This window comes from Schistocerca serialis, chromosome 2, assembly GCF_023864345.2.
Source record: "Schistocerca serialis cubense isolate TAMUIC-IGC-003099 chromosome 2, iqSchSeri2.2, whole genome shotgun sequence".
Taxonomy (NCBI): Eukaryota; Metazoa; Arthropoda; class Insecta; order Orthoptera; family Acrididae; genus Schistocerca; species Schistocerca serialis.
In genome coordinates, this window is record NC_064639.1 from 986,124,315 (window position 1) to 986,139,649 (window position 15,335).

At 42.6% G+C, this 15,335-nt stretch overlaps 1 protein-coding gene across 3 annotated transcripts in view; it reads left to right on the plus strand.

Moving 5' to 3' along the window:
* LOC126458410 (tRNA-uridine aminocarboxypropyltransferase 1) overlaps window positions 1-15,335 on the plus strand; it is a 33,289-nt gene that overhangs the window by 11,988 nt on the left and 5,966 nt on the right. For all 3 annotated transcript variants that reach the window (XM_050095428.1, XM_050095429.1, XM_050095427.1), the window contains exon 3: window positions 4,550-4,611. In XM_050095428.1, the coding sequence (XP_049951385.1) occupies window positions 4,550-4,611 (62 nt within the window). The remainder of the gene's footprint in view (window positions 1-4,549; window positions 4,612-15,335) is intronic.

Consider the following 15,335-nt stretch of genomic DNA (forward strand, 5'->3'; position numbering starts at 1 on the left):
TGTAATTAAATCACAAAGTCATCGCGATGGTACAGCTCTCTGTGACATATCAATATCACCGTGCGGATCGGCTGCGCAACCATAGATTTAAATTCCATGCATATGTTACACTTCTTTGCTGCCTATCAACGTCTCGGGCACCTTGTGTAGCTGTGGCTGCATCTGCAGTGATTGGGTCCTCAAGTTTAAAAGGAGTGTTAGTCACCTTGGTTCACTCTGAAGATGGCTGGATGGTATTCAGCCAAAATTTAGAAAAAGAAACAATTTATGTGACTGCACACCTGAAATTTTATGGAACAATCTTTACCCTGCAAAAACATGAAGATGCACCATGTTGAAGATATTTTCCATTATAATTACCATATTGTTAATTTAATTTTTCCATCAGTGCAGAAATATTGTTGTAATGTTTAAATAAAATTTAGTCCACACTCTTGGTAAATGGTGGGATGGTTCCTTCATCAAGGCCATGGCTGACCACCTGCCCAATCCATAGAGAGCATACTTTAAATTTTTCTGTGGTCTAAACTATATGTCAAAACTGCAATGGCAGTTAGAGGGGACTGAAATGAACAGAGGTCATACAGGACTGTGTCATTACCACACACAAAAGTCCTATATGAAATCTGCATATTTAGGCCCCCTCTACCTGCCTTTACATTTTTAACATATAGTTTAGGACACCCTGTATATTTTCAGCTACTGATTTTGCTTGTGTTACTGGATGACTACCATGTCACTTGGAGATGATGCTGAAATGAAGTAAATCAATAAAATTTAATTTTTTTTTTCCAACATAGGATTATACAGCCAACCGGTTGCAAATAATTCTTAGGTAGCCAGAATTCTGGAAACATCCCCCAGGCTGTGGCTAAGCCATGTCTCCGCAGTATCCTTTCTTTCAGGAGTGCTAGTTCTGCAAGTTTCGCAGGAGAGCTTCTGTAAAGTTTGGAAGGTAGGAGATGAGGTACTGGTAGAAGTAAAGCTGTGAGTACCGGGCGTGAGTCGTGCTTCGGTAGCTCAGTTGGTAGAGCACTTGCCCGCGAAAGGCAAAGGTCCCGAGTTCGAGTCTCGGTCGGGCACACAGTTTTAATCTGCCAGGAAGTTTCAATTCTTAGGTACTTTGACCTAGGTTTCAACACCTACTAAGAAGGGAGTTCTCATCAGAATGAGATTTTGATAACTCCTATAAAATACATAGAAAATTAAGCATAACAAAAACATATTAACAAAGATGACAATTTTCAAGGTGTACAAAGGTTACTTACATAAAATTACATTGCGAAAATAAAGTGGTCAGAATTTAGCAGCTGTGCTCCAGTCAAAAGTGAAATAAAACATTCCAGCCTTTACCACATGTACGTAGCTAGGAAAAACACCAGACTTGGCCCAGTGGCTTACATTGCCTCCATGAGAACAATACAAGTCATGCCGCCTATCAACAACAGATGGTGACATGTGCCCATTTGAAACATTATATCAGAAATAATTGAAAAAAATGACAGTTAATTTTAAAAACAAAATATAAAGGAAGAGAACTTAATGTTTGTCGACAAGTGTCTACTTTGATAGAGTCAAAGTAGACGGGTCTTGAGAAATAAGGGTAGCTCATGATTTATGTAGAAGTTTTTAGAAACATGCAGTTAAAACCTCCTATCTTGATAAGAAATTGATTAAAAATATTAATGCCAAGCTGAAAAAGAAAACAGTGCTCTGTAATGAAGTCTGACAAAGGGAATGCTGAAATCATTGCTACTCAGAATGAATATAAGTCTAAGACATTACAATTTTTGAGGCGAATAATGTTTTGGAGCTAGATGAGGATCTGTTCCTCCATGATATAAAAAGTAATTAGACTTACTGTTAACAGCACTATGCATTTGCTCAAACCATGTCATATAAAAATCTAATTAATATGAATCCACTGGTCCCAGATGTTGAGTTCCCAATCTAAAGTATATAAAAGTCACCATCCAATACTTCTGATTGTGAACAGTATGAACTGTGCATATCAAGAGTTAGCAAGGTTTCTTCAAGAAAAAAATAAAAAAAAGTCATTTATTTTTAGAAATAATTATTCTGCCATCAATAGCCAACATCCAGTCAGTAAAATCAAAGATTTGCAGCGTGACCAAGACACTAAATTGTTTTTATTAGATATCACGAACCTATATACTAATGTACTTCTTCAAACCACCATTGACATTGTTGAAAAAAACCTACATACTTTTTAAAAAGATATTTCTGATGAGCAAATCACTGACCTAATTCGTTTGCTAAGAATATAGTAAAAGACAACTATTTTGTTTCCACTGGCAGACATTGCCATCAGCCTGATGACTTGTCAGTGGGCAATCCACTGGCAGGCATCTTGGCCGATATTTTCATTAATTTTTTGGATGAGACATTCTTCAGTAATTTTTCAGCTGATGATCTTGGTATTTTGTCATATTGTTGGTACATATAGACATTTTAATCATATGCGGGAAGGAATTCACTGTTTGTTCGAGATTTTCTTCATGTCTTCATGAAAAAATCAGCTTCATATGAGAATTCGATAATAACAACTGTCAGATTAATTATTTGGATCTCGGTTGTTGCTATTGACAATGACAGAATTTCTTTCGGTGTTTTCCAAAAAGCCAGTAATACAGATCAAATTGTGCCTGTTAGTCAGCGCATCCTCATTCCCATAAGAAAGCATTTTTCCATTCAGCATCATCATGCGGTTTCTGTACCTTGTCACCTGAAAAGCTTAATGAAAAGATGAATGTAATAAAAACTATTGCAGTTAATAACGGCTATGATCTAATGTTAGCTGACAAGATCTTCAAAGTCAAAACTGACACTAAAGTGACCACTTCGGCAGCAGTGCTGTTTCTGAAAGTAAGAAGTACAGATGTTTTCTTGATTCCATTTTTAGGCTCTATTTTGTATCAAATTTGTCATCTTCTGATTAAAAAATATGGAATTCAAAGTTACCTTTTTCTCGAACGATAACTTGCAAAAATATTTCATTCATAATCTCAAGTCCACAGTAGCTCCTATACGCAATTCAGGAGTGTATAAAATCACTTATGATGTGTGTCCATAAAGGACAAACTGGAAAGCCTTTTAGTGTCAGGTACAAAGAACATTTGTTGGGAGAAAGAGGCACTAATGTACATAATTCCGCTTTTGGTTATCAGCTGCTAATTTCCGGACACAAACCAAAATGCAGTGAAGAAATTTCCCTTTAGATAGAGAAAAGAAAGGTCACAGGCTCAAAGAACTGAGGATTTTCAGGCGTATTCATCCTCAATGAACAGTTTCAACTATATAACAAAAATGTTTTCAATGGTTTAATTCACTGCTTGCGAAATTTTGATTGCTCTATTTTTACTACATTTTCCTGCTCCTGGTTCCGAAACATTATTTTCTTTGAGTCTCAAAGATATGTGCTACTGAAGTTACCTTCATGCAAATACTTTTTGGATTGTACAGCTGTTTGTAAAATTTTTCTTATCTTTCTGTCCTTTACGTAACAGTAATTTCTGTAAAGCCTAACAGATATCTGTTAGTTTTACTTAATCTGCTTGAGTACTGTGTGCTTTCAAAATGACATTAAGCTCTCTTCCTTTATATTTTATATTAACTGTCATTTTTTCAATTATTTATAATGTAGTGTTTCAAATGGGCTCATGTCACTGTCCGCTCCTGATTGGTAGTGCAACTTGTATTGTTTTCATGGCAGCAATGTAAGCCACTGAGCCAGTCAGTCTGATGATGTTCCTGTCTAGGTACATGTGGCAAAGGCTGGAATGTTTTATTTCACTTTTGACTTGGGCATAGCTGCTAAATTCTGACCATTGCTTTTTAGCAATGTAATTTTACGTAAGTAACCTTTGTACGCTTTGAAAATTGTCATCTTGGTTAACGTGTTTTTTGTCATTCTTAATTTTCTATGTATTATTTTATAGGATTTATCAAAATTTCATTCTGATGAAGACACCCTTAGTAGGTGTTGAAACCTAGGTCAAAGTACCTAACAGTTATTTGCAACCGGTTGGCTGTATAATCCTATGTTGAAAAAATTTTAAATTTTATTTATTTATTTCATATCAGGGTCATCTGCAAATGACATGGGAGTCATCACAGTAACACAAGCAAAATCAGTTGCTGAAAATACACAGGGTGTCCTAAACTACATGTCAAAAATGTAAAGGCAGGCAGGGGGACCTAAATACACAGATTTCGTATAGGAATTTGGGTGCAGTAATGGCACATTCCTGTATGACATCTGCTTATTTCAGTCACCTTGGCTAATGTGTTTTTTGTCATACTCAATTTCTATGTATTATTTTGTAGAATTTATCAAAATTTCATTCTGATAAAGGCACCCTTAGTAGGTGTCGAAATCTAGGTCAATGTACCTAATGGTTATTTGCAATCGATTGGCTGTATAATCGTATGTTGAAACTAGTATACGGTTGCTGAGTAACAGCCATTTTTAAAACTGTTAAATTTAAAATTTTATCTATCCTTATCATTATCATCATCATTATTACAGGTCGTTCTTGTATATCCAGGAAAGGCAGCATCTACAATTGAAGAACTCTTCATACAACCAAGGTAAGTATCCTGTGTGGTGATGGAGCTAAATTTATTCTTTCTCTCAGACATTGATAAGCAACTGTATATTTGTGGAAAGTTGGTTGAACCAACTGACACAGGATGTCGGCCTTGACTTGCAAAGTAATGGTGGTGTGGTGTGTGTCATCTTTTGTCCACAAACAGAGATAGAATAAAATAGTGAAAATTTGTATTTTGTTTGTACATTATTTTTTGGAAACTGAGTTTTTGTGACAGAGTGGTCTGTAGTAGTAGCCTGATGTCAATGTTGAAAGAGGGCTATTTGCTTACAAGTTGGCACTGTGATAGTAACCATTTGTTAGCTTGAGAGGAATGAATTAAAATTTTGTCAACAACTGGTTTAAAGACTAGTCCTACCCCTTTTAATACTTGGGTAAAAAATTTCTGTTCAAAAACTTTGAGTGATGAAAATGTCACTGATAAAAGACAAAACCAAAGAACATTTGCTTTTATTATCATTTGAGAACTCTGAATAAATTTGCAAGGACACAGCACCATCCATCAATTGTTTATGAAGTCACAGAAGTTATTGTTTTGATTTAATACATCTACGTACAGGGTTATTACAAATGATTGAAGCGATTTCACAGCTCTACAATAACTTTATTATTTGAGATATTTTCACAATGCTTTGCACACACATAAAAAAACTCAAAAAGTTTTTTTAGGCATTCACAAATGTTCGATATGTGCCCCTTTAGTGATTCGGCAGACATCAAGCCGATAATCAAGTTCCTCCCACACTCGGCGCAGCATGTCCCCATCAATGAGTTCGAAAGCATCGTTGATGCAAGCTCGCAGTTCTGGCACGTTTCTTGGTAGAGGAGGTTTAAACACTGAATCTTTCACATAACCCCACAGAAAGAAATCGCATGGGATTAAGTCGGGAGAGCGTGGAGGCCATGACATAAATTGCTGATCATGATCTCCACCGCACCGAAAATTCAAAGCGTTTGACTTTGTCATCGGGTGTCAGGGCTTGTAGCAATTGTAGACGGTAAGGCTTCTGCCTTAGCCTTTTCCGTAAGATTTTCCAAACCGTCGGCTGTGGTACGTTTAGCTCCCTGCTTGCTTTATTCGTCGACTTCCGCGGGCTACGCGTGAAACTTGCCCGCATGCTTTCAAGTGTTTCTTCGCTCACTGCAGGCCGACCCGTTGATTTCCCCTTGCAGAGGCATCCAGAAGCTTTAAACTGCGCATACCATCGCCGAATGGAGTTTGCAGTTGGTGGATCTTTGTTGAACTTCGTCCTGAAGTGTCGTTGCACTGTTATGACTGACTGATGCGAGTGCATTTCAAGCACGACATACGCTTTCTCGGCTCCTGTCGCCATTTTGTCTCACTGCGCTCTCGAGCTCTCTGGCGGCAGAAACCTGAAGCACGGCTTCAGCCGAACAAAACTTTATGAATTTTTCTACGTATCTGTAGTGTGTCGTGACCATATGCAAATGAATGGAGCTACAGTGAATTTATGAAATCGCTTCAATCATTTGTAATAGCCCTGTATATACTCTGTAATGTAATTGAATGGATAAAATGTCTACTCACCAAGCAACGGCAGAACACACACAAAAAGGAGGTTATAATTAGGCATACAGAAAAGGAGGTTATAATTAGGCAAGCTTTTGGAGTCAGTGGTTCCTTCTTCAAGCAGAAGGGTTGAAGAGGAAGGAAGAGGGGTGAAGGAAAAGGACTGGAGAGGTCTAGGAAAAGGGATAGATTTAAGAAAAGTTACCCAGAATTGTGGGTCTGGGGAGACTTACTGGACCGGATGAGAAGGAAAGGCCGATGACTGGGGACTGCACCAGATGAGATTTGAAAACCTGACAGCTTAAGTAGTGTTGGAAGACATGGTAATATGCAAGACAAATATTACTGCTAAAACATCATGTACGAGTTAATATGAGTGAAAAGCTAAGTGCATTGTATATAAGAGGGTGGAAGGGGCACAGCAAAAAATAGACAGGTAACAAATGATAGATACAGAAAACTAACATGGAGTGAAGAAAGGAGTAGTTACCGTGAAGAAATGCTGACATGGAAGAAATTTACATAAATTAAGGCCAGGTGGGTGGCGAGAACCAAGGACATGTTGTAGTGGTAGTTCCCACCTGCAGTGTTCTGAGCAACTGGTGTGTGGGAGAAGATCCAAATGGTGCATGTGGTGAAACAGGCACTGAGGTCATGATTGTCAAGTTGTAGAGCATGCTCTGCAACAGGATATTGTGTGTTGCCGGTATACACCCTATGCCCATTCATCCTAACTGTTAATTTGGTGGTAGTCATGCCAATGTAAAAGTCCAAACAGTGTTCACATAACAGCTGGTATATGACGTGTTGTGTGGCAGGTTGCTCTCCCTTTGATAGCATATGATTTGCCAGTTACAGGGCTGGTATAGATGGTGGTAGGAGGGTGCAGAGGGCAAGTCAAGATGGGTGCAGAAGCAGCATAGTGTCTGCCAAGACATGTCATATACCATGTTCTGCCACTACTTGGTGAGTAGACTTTTTATCTATCCAATTACATTATATTGTTAAAAATTGATTGTTTTCTTTGTTATACATATATACTCTGTGTGTCACCTTCCAGTGTATAGTAGTGGTGCGTGGGAAGAGAAACTGGTGGTAAGCCCCTGCACAAATTCTTTGCTCATTTCTTCTTGAAACATATGTTATTAGGAATTTAACAGTAAACCTCTGTGTGACTCACATTTCCGCCCTTGTAATGTATGCCACTGCAGTTTGTTGAGAATCTCTCCAGTGCTCTTGCACCGATTGAATGAAGCCTTGACAAAACAGGCAGCTCTTCATTGGATCTATCTCTTCTATTAACCAATCCCAGTAAGGGTTCTGGACTGCCGAGTGGTACTCAAGAATTTGTCATGTGAGTTTTTTGTAAGCCATATCAATGTGAAGCTGAGGTTTTCTAGGTCTCTCTGGTGGGAGTCAGTACAAAAGACTTAAATATCAACTGGGTGGCACCTGTGGGGAGAGCCCTAGTCGGAGTGGGTGGCATCAGGGTGGATGACACACGATGAAGCGTAGTCCATCATCTCTTGCTGGTGGTAAAACGCCAGCAGTCTGTAAGCGTTCATGAGCTCAATTCAGTGCACAGAAGTATGACCCCAAATTGTTCCCCTCCCTGGCCACACCATGGGAGTAACGTCAGGCTAAGGATAGCAGCAGATCTTATTCGCCCCAGTACCTTGTATGTTCGAGAGCTGATGGGGAATCTTTCATGATGATGAAGCCTCAGTTTTTTGTTGAGCATTCAGAGGACAAGTTTGGGTAGGTGGAGGGCTTGTCCAAAATGAGATCTGCTTCAGTCTTGATCAATACAGCATCCTCTGCCCAGTCACAGGTGTTAATTGCTTGTGACAAGCTGGGGGATATTTCTGTAACCATCATGCCCCATAAGAGCTTAAATATGGTCCAGGGTATCATATTTCACAAGGACCTTCTTTTGAAGTCTGGGCGCCAATTTAGAGCGGCAAGGTGTGCAGTTTGTCCGGTGTGTTCACCGGGGTCCAAGGGATAATCAGGTTGCTACCGGTGCCTTCATCTTGGCCTTCGAGGGTGATACATTGCCCAAGAAGGTCTAGGTGATGGTCTGCTGCTGTGATGTAAAGCCCTATATCCCTCACCCGATGTGATGCTTTGAGTGCTGGAAGTTCGGCCATATGTCTTCCTGCTGTACTTCCAGCATCATATGTAAAGATTGTGGATGCCCATCGCACCCCAATACCCCACATGCCCCGCCTCCCATCTGTGTCAGCTGTGGTGAGCACCATTTGCCTTGCTCGGCAGACTGCAGGATTCTCCAGGAAGAAAGGAAAATCATGGAGTACAAGACTCTGGACCGACTGACCTACACTGAGGCTAAGAGAAAATTTGAATGCCTGCATCCTGTGCTTATGACATCGTCTTACGCCATCGCTACAACAGTTCTGGCACCATCAGCTCCACCAGCACCAGTCATCTCTCAGAGCCGGAAGACTACAGCTGCCCCCTTGATGGTGGGGGGCATTCCCCTCCCTGTTGCTCTTGCACCACTTACTTCGAGAGCAAACCCCCCCCCCCCCCCCCCCCCCAACCATCGGGGACATCCATCCCCACTTCTAAGTCGGAGAAGCGTAAGTCGTCGTAGGCTTCTCTCGCTAGGAAGGGGTCTCTCGGGTCACTCCCTTCCCAGGTTTCTGCTAGTGGGAAAGATGACACCCGCCAGTGGCTGAAGAGCCCAAAAGCAGCTGGTCGTAGGGCTTCACGCTCATCCTCAATCCCGGAGACTGAGCCAGTGAAGTCCTCCCAACCAGGGAAAACCAAGGAGCAGCGAGAGAAATCCAAAAAGAATACCCCGAAGACCAAAGAAATTGTGTTGGCACCCACAACATCACTGCCTACAAGCTCTGCATCTGAGGATGGGGTGGAGATTTCAGTGTCCGCTATCGACCTAGATCTTGCCAGACCATCAGACACAATGGATATAGACTACTCAGGCAATAAGTCGCAGCTGGTGACTCTGAGGCGTAAACTAACTCATTGAATGTTCCTTGCCTTCCCAGTCTCATGACATCATCCTCCAGTGAAATTGTCGTGGTTTTTTCGACCGCTTGCTGAGCTAAGCTTTACACCTGCTATCTGCATTGGCCTCCATGAAGCCTGGTTCCCGGCAATGTGGACCTCTGCCGTCCATGGCTATAAGGGATATTCCAGGAACCATAGCGACTATAATTGAGTGTCAGGTGGTGTTTGCGTTTATGTCGTAGACTTAGTCTGTAGTGAACCTGTGCCCCTTCAAACCCGTCTTGAATCTGTGGCTGTCAGAATAAGGACGATGCAGGAAATAACTGTCTGCAATGTATATCTTCCACCAGATGATGCAGTACCCCTGAATGTATTAGCTGCACTGATTGATCAACTACCTAAACCTTTTCTACTTTTGGGAGATTTTTATGCCCATAACCCCTTGTCGGGTAGCACTGTGCTTAATGGCCGAGGCAGAGATGTCGAAACTTTCTGTCTCAGTTCGACCTCTGCCTCTTAAATACTGGGGCCACCACACATTTCAATGTGGCTCATGGTATTTACTTGGTCATTGATTTATCAGTTTGCAGCCCAGAACTTCTCCCATCTATCCACTGGAGAGTATGTGATGACCTGTGTGGTAGTGACCACTTCCGCCATCTTCCTGTCACTGCCCCTGTGTCAGACCCATGGATGCCTGCCCAGATGGGCTATAAACAAGACGGACTGGAAAACTTTCACCTCTGCTGTCACTGTTGACTCTCCCGCACACTGTAACATCGATGTGACGGTTGAGCAGTGACTACAACAATTGTTTCTGTAGCAGAAAACGCGACCCCTCACTCTTTAGGGTGCCTGAGGCGTTAGGCAGTCCCGTGGTGGTCACCGGAAGTCGCTAAAGAAATTAGAGTGTTGGCGAGCTCTACAGCGTCATAAGTGGCACCCATTCCTTGAGCACCTCATAGCCTTTAAACTGCTCCGTGCCCACATTCGCCAACTTCTCAGACAACCGAAGCAGGAGTGTTGGGAGAGCTACGTCTCGACCATTGGGTACCATACGTTACCTTCCCACATCTGGTCAAAGATTAAACGTCTTTTCGGGTACTAGATCCCAACAGGTTTTCCTGGTGTTACCATAAATGGCGTCTTATCTACCGACGCAGACGTGATAGCCAAGCACTTTGTTCAAGCCTCTGTGTCAGAGAATTACCCCCCAGCTTTCGCATTCTCAAATGGTGGCTGGAAGGGAACGTCCTCTCATTCATTGACACAGCTCCTGGGCCTGATCGGATCCACAGCCAGATGATTAAACATCTCTCATCTGACTAGAAACGACATCTCCTCGTTATCTTCAACCGGATGTGGTGCAATGGTGTCTTTCCATTGCAATAGCAGGAGAGCACCATCATTCCAGTGCTCAAACCCAGTAAAAACCCGCTTGATGTGGATAGCTATCAGTCCATCAGCCTCACCAGTGTCCTCTGTAACCTGCTGGAACATGTGGTATGTCTGCGTTTGGGTTGGGTCCTGGAGTTGCGTGGCCTACTGGCTCCATGTCAGGGCGGCCAACACCATACAACACGACCTGGTGACATCATATCCTTGCCACATTGTATGAGTGGGGTCTCCAGGGCCTGCTCTTGATTTTTATCTGAAACTTCCTGTTGCTCCGTACTTTCTGTGTCCAAGTTAGTGCCTCCCATAGTTCCATTCATATCCAGGAGAATGGAATTCTGCAGGGCTCTGTATTAAGTGTGTCTCTATTTTTAGTGGCCATTAATGGTCTAGCAGCAGCTGTCGGGCCCTCCGTCTCACCGTCTCTGTATGCAGACGACTTCTGCATTTCGTACTGCTGCACCACTGTGGGGTTCAACTGGTGACAGGAGCTTTTAGGATGTGTCTGGTGTCCAGCGTACTGGTCCCTCCATTGCAGATGAGACGTGCACAACTGCTCGCCAGTTATGCAGCACACATTCGTAGTTCTCCTGAACATCCGAAGTACCGTCTCCTTTTCCCGCCTGCGGCAGTCCATCTCCCGTATTGGCGGCCGAGGTCGAGGCTAATGATTGCAGTTCGCGTCCTCTCCCTTCTCTCTGAACTGGAGTCCTTCCCTTTACCACCTCTACTTACGGTCCTCCATGGTGTACGCTTCAGCCGCAGCTTCATCTGGACCTTGTGCATGGCCCTAAGGACTCCTTTAACTGTGTGGTTCTTCGCTGTCACTTCCTCTTGATTCTTGGTGTGTTCCGGAGCTCTCAAGTGGTTTACTCTAACGGGTCGGTGCCTGCTGGTCGCTTTGACTTTGCTTACGTTGGCTATATTGACCAGCATTGCTTACCCGATGGCTGCAGTGTATTCACTGCAGAGCTGGTGGCCATTTCTCGTGCACTTCAGTATCTCCATTCTTGCCCAGGGGAGTCTTTTCTTTTATGTACTGACCCCTTGAGCAGCCTGAAAACTATCAATGAGTGCTACCCTCATCATCCTTTGGTAGCGTCCATCCAGGAGTCCATATATGCCCTGGAACGGTCCAGTCATTCAGTGGTGTTCGTCTGTACCCCTGGTCACATTGGAATCCCAGGAAATGCACTTGCTGACAGGCTGGCCAAACAGGCTACACGGAAACCACTTCTGGAGATGGGCATCCCTGCAACTGACCTGCGTTCATTATTATGCCACAAGGTTTTTCAGCTTTGGGAGACGGAATTGCAAAATCTCAGTACGCACAACAAACTGTGAGCCATTAAGGGGACCATGAATCTGTGGAAGTCCTCGATGAGGACCTCTCGTGGTTCTCTGCCGGCTCCGCATTGACCATCCCTGGGCGACCCATGGCTACCTCCTGCGCCGTGAAGACTCACCTCAGTGTCGGTGCAGTGCCCGGTTGACAGTGGCCCATATTATTCTGCTCTGTCCTCCTTTGGCTGCCATGTGACCCCTAACTAAGGTACGAGCATATGGGATTGGTTCCTAAGTATGTGAGTGGCTTGAAGACTTCTGAAGTAATAGAACCCAGTACTTTGTCCACGATGGTGTGTTCATCGGAGGTGAGGGTATCATCTGGAGTGCCCCAGGGAAGTGTGGTAGGTCCACTGTTGTTTTCTATCTACATAAATGATCTTTTGGGTAGGGTGGATAGCAATGTGCAGCTGTTTGCTGATGATGCTGTGGTGTACGGGAAGGTGTCGTCGTTGAGTGACTGTAGGAGGATACAAGATGACTTAAGACAGGATTTGTGATTGGTGTAAAGAATGGCAGCCACCTCTAAATATAGATAAATGTAAATTAATGCAGATGAATAGGAAAAATAATCCTGTAATGTTTGAATACTCCATTAGTAGTGTAGCACTTGAAACAGTCACGGTGATTAAATATTTGGGCGTAACATTGCAGAGCGATATGAAGTGGGACAAGCATGTAATGGCAGTTGTGGGGGAAGGCAGATAGTCGTCTTTGGTTCATTGGTAGAATTTTGGGAAGATGTGGTTCATCTGTAAAGGAGACCGCTTATAAAACACTAATATGACCTATTCTTGAGTACTGCTCGAGTGTTTGGGATTCCTATCAGGTCGGATTGAGGGAGGACATAGAAGCAATTCAGAGGCGAGCTGCTAGATTTGTTACTGGTAGGTTTGATCATCACGCAAGTGTTACGGAAATGCTTCAGGAACTCGGGTGGGAGTCTCTAGAGGAAAGGAGGCGTTCTTTTCGTGAATCACTGCTGAGGAAATTTAGAGAACCAGCATTTGAGGCTGACTGCAGTACAATTTTACTGCCGCCAACTTACATTTCGCGGACTGACCACAAAGATAAGGTAAGAGATATTAGGGCTAGTACAGAGGCATATAGGCAGTCATTTTTCCCTCGTTCTGTTTGAGAGTGGAACAGGGAGAGAAGATGCTGGTTGTGGTATGAGGTACCCTCTGCCATGCACCGTATGGTGGATTTCGGAGTATGGATGTGGATGTAGATGTAGATCTTTGGTTGCCTGACTCGTTATCATTGATTTTTGTAGACAATGCCTTGATTTGGTTTTATGTTTCATCCGTGAGGGTGGGTTTTATCATTCAATCTGAGTTTTAGCACATGTCCTTTGTCCCTCTGTGTCCTCGACCCTAGTGCTTTTAGGATGGAAGTTTTAATGTGTTGCAGGGTGGCTGGCTTTTCCTTTTTATTTTCGTTGTCAGCCAGCCACTGTAATCTACTTCCTTGTTTTACTCTCTTCTAACTGTTTCTTGCATATCTCTGTTGTTTTCTTGTCCTCTTTTGTTCCTTTTAGTGTTCGTTGCCTTTTCTTTGTTCTTGTGGTCTTCCCTTTCTTTCAGTTTTGTGTTATATGTCTTGTCTGTTTTATTCTTACACTTGTGGCATTTTTTTTATTAGAAACAAGGGACCAATGACCTCGTAGTTTGGTCCCTTTCCCCCCCTCTTTCAAACCATCCAACCAATCTGTCATAGATGATGAAAGATGTGAAACAAATACTATCAAAGAGATAGAGGGGCTGGCCAGTACTTACCTCAGCTCAGTACAGCCGATAGATACACAAAACAGAACAGAAAATTTACATTCCTAGCTTTTGGAACTTCGTTCCTTTATCAGGGAGGAGAGAGGGGAAAGAAAGGGAAGAAGGGAAAGTGGATTCAGTTACCCACAACCCAGGTTATGAAGCAACAGGGAAAGGAAAACAGCGAGGGTAGCAAGGATGGAGGCATGGTTGTCAGAGGGGAAAGCCAGCATTTGGCTAATATAATGTTAGTTTTTTATTACTGTTTAATTAAACTAAGATTAAACCCTGATTTTGTTCATATGTGTTTACCTTGGTAACATAAATACAGCTATTCGTTACCAAGTGTACAAAGTGAAAAAGTAATTTTTTTCCTTTGTTTTTCTAATATATTGTACCGTACTATCTATGTAACGCTAAGCACTGTTGAGAGCGAACCATACGTTTATATAAAAAGGTTATTTTTTACTGAAAGAACATGGGATGTGGAGGGGGGGGGGGGGGGAGGAGAGTAGACAGACCCTTGGTATGATAAGCAGCAAACTCTTCGACACACAGTTCCGTGTCCATGTCCATATACTAGGCATGTGCTGATGTGTCGTTCCGGCATACAATTTTCTTCTGTGTACCTGTATTTTCTCAATCAGATACTTCATTCCATGTAACTGGAGCACATTTGCTACAGTTCTAGAGTATGTATGTAACCATACAGAAGACTGCATGCTCTCGGGAAAAGTAACAGATGTAGTTTCTCTTGCATTCAACCATTCACAGTACCAGCAAGGCTATATTGGCTGATGTTACAAGGACAGATCAGTCAATCATCCAAACCATTCCCCTTGCAACTGCTGAAAAGGATGCTGCCCCTCATCAACAGCGACGTGTTTGACTGTACCACGGGTGTCTCTACATTGTGGTTGCACCTATGGTTATGGCTGTCTTATGTGGTTGCGGCACTCAAGCCACCCTACCTTGGCAAGATCCATTGTTCATGGGAGGAATGGCAAATTGCTGAACTGTTAATTGATTAAGAGACCAGGGTTTATACTGAGAGGATCTTAAAGCTTTTGAATAATATATGATATAAATTGGAATTGTTCGCATTCATTGTACATGAAGGAAAACACGCGCGCGCGCACACACACACAAATAAACGATATACGAGGATACTTCAAAAAGTAAATTACATGTTATTATTGTAGGCCAAATAACATTAAAATCTCTCTCCTTGCACCCTTCCCCCCCTCCCAATGTTTTTTCAGCTTGCCGAAAAGATGGAAATCACATGTTGCAAGATGTAGACTCTTAATCCACGTCTGTGCAGCCTGGGTCAAATTGTTCGCACCATTTCACTGTGGCTGGACACCGACATTGCATGTGGTCTACATACTGCCAGAATCTCATGGGTAATCTGTGTACAGTTTAGAGGTTTTGCCCACAAGAATCATACTTTCTGCATACTTTAGCTTTGGAGTATGTTTCCGGTTGCCATGCCGCTTTTTTCCCACACTGTGATGCACCTGTTAACCATACCATAGCAGAAATGTGTCTGCAGAAAACTCAGAATGTGTATTGTCTTCTGACAATGTGCCACTCTTGCTGCACAGTGGTCTTAGCATGGGACAGCTTGTGTAACTGAATTTTTGAAGTCCCTTCGTACTTCTAACAGTATTA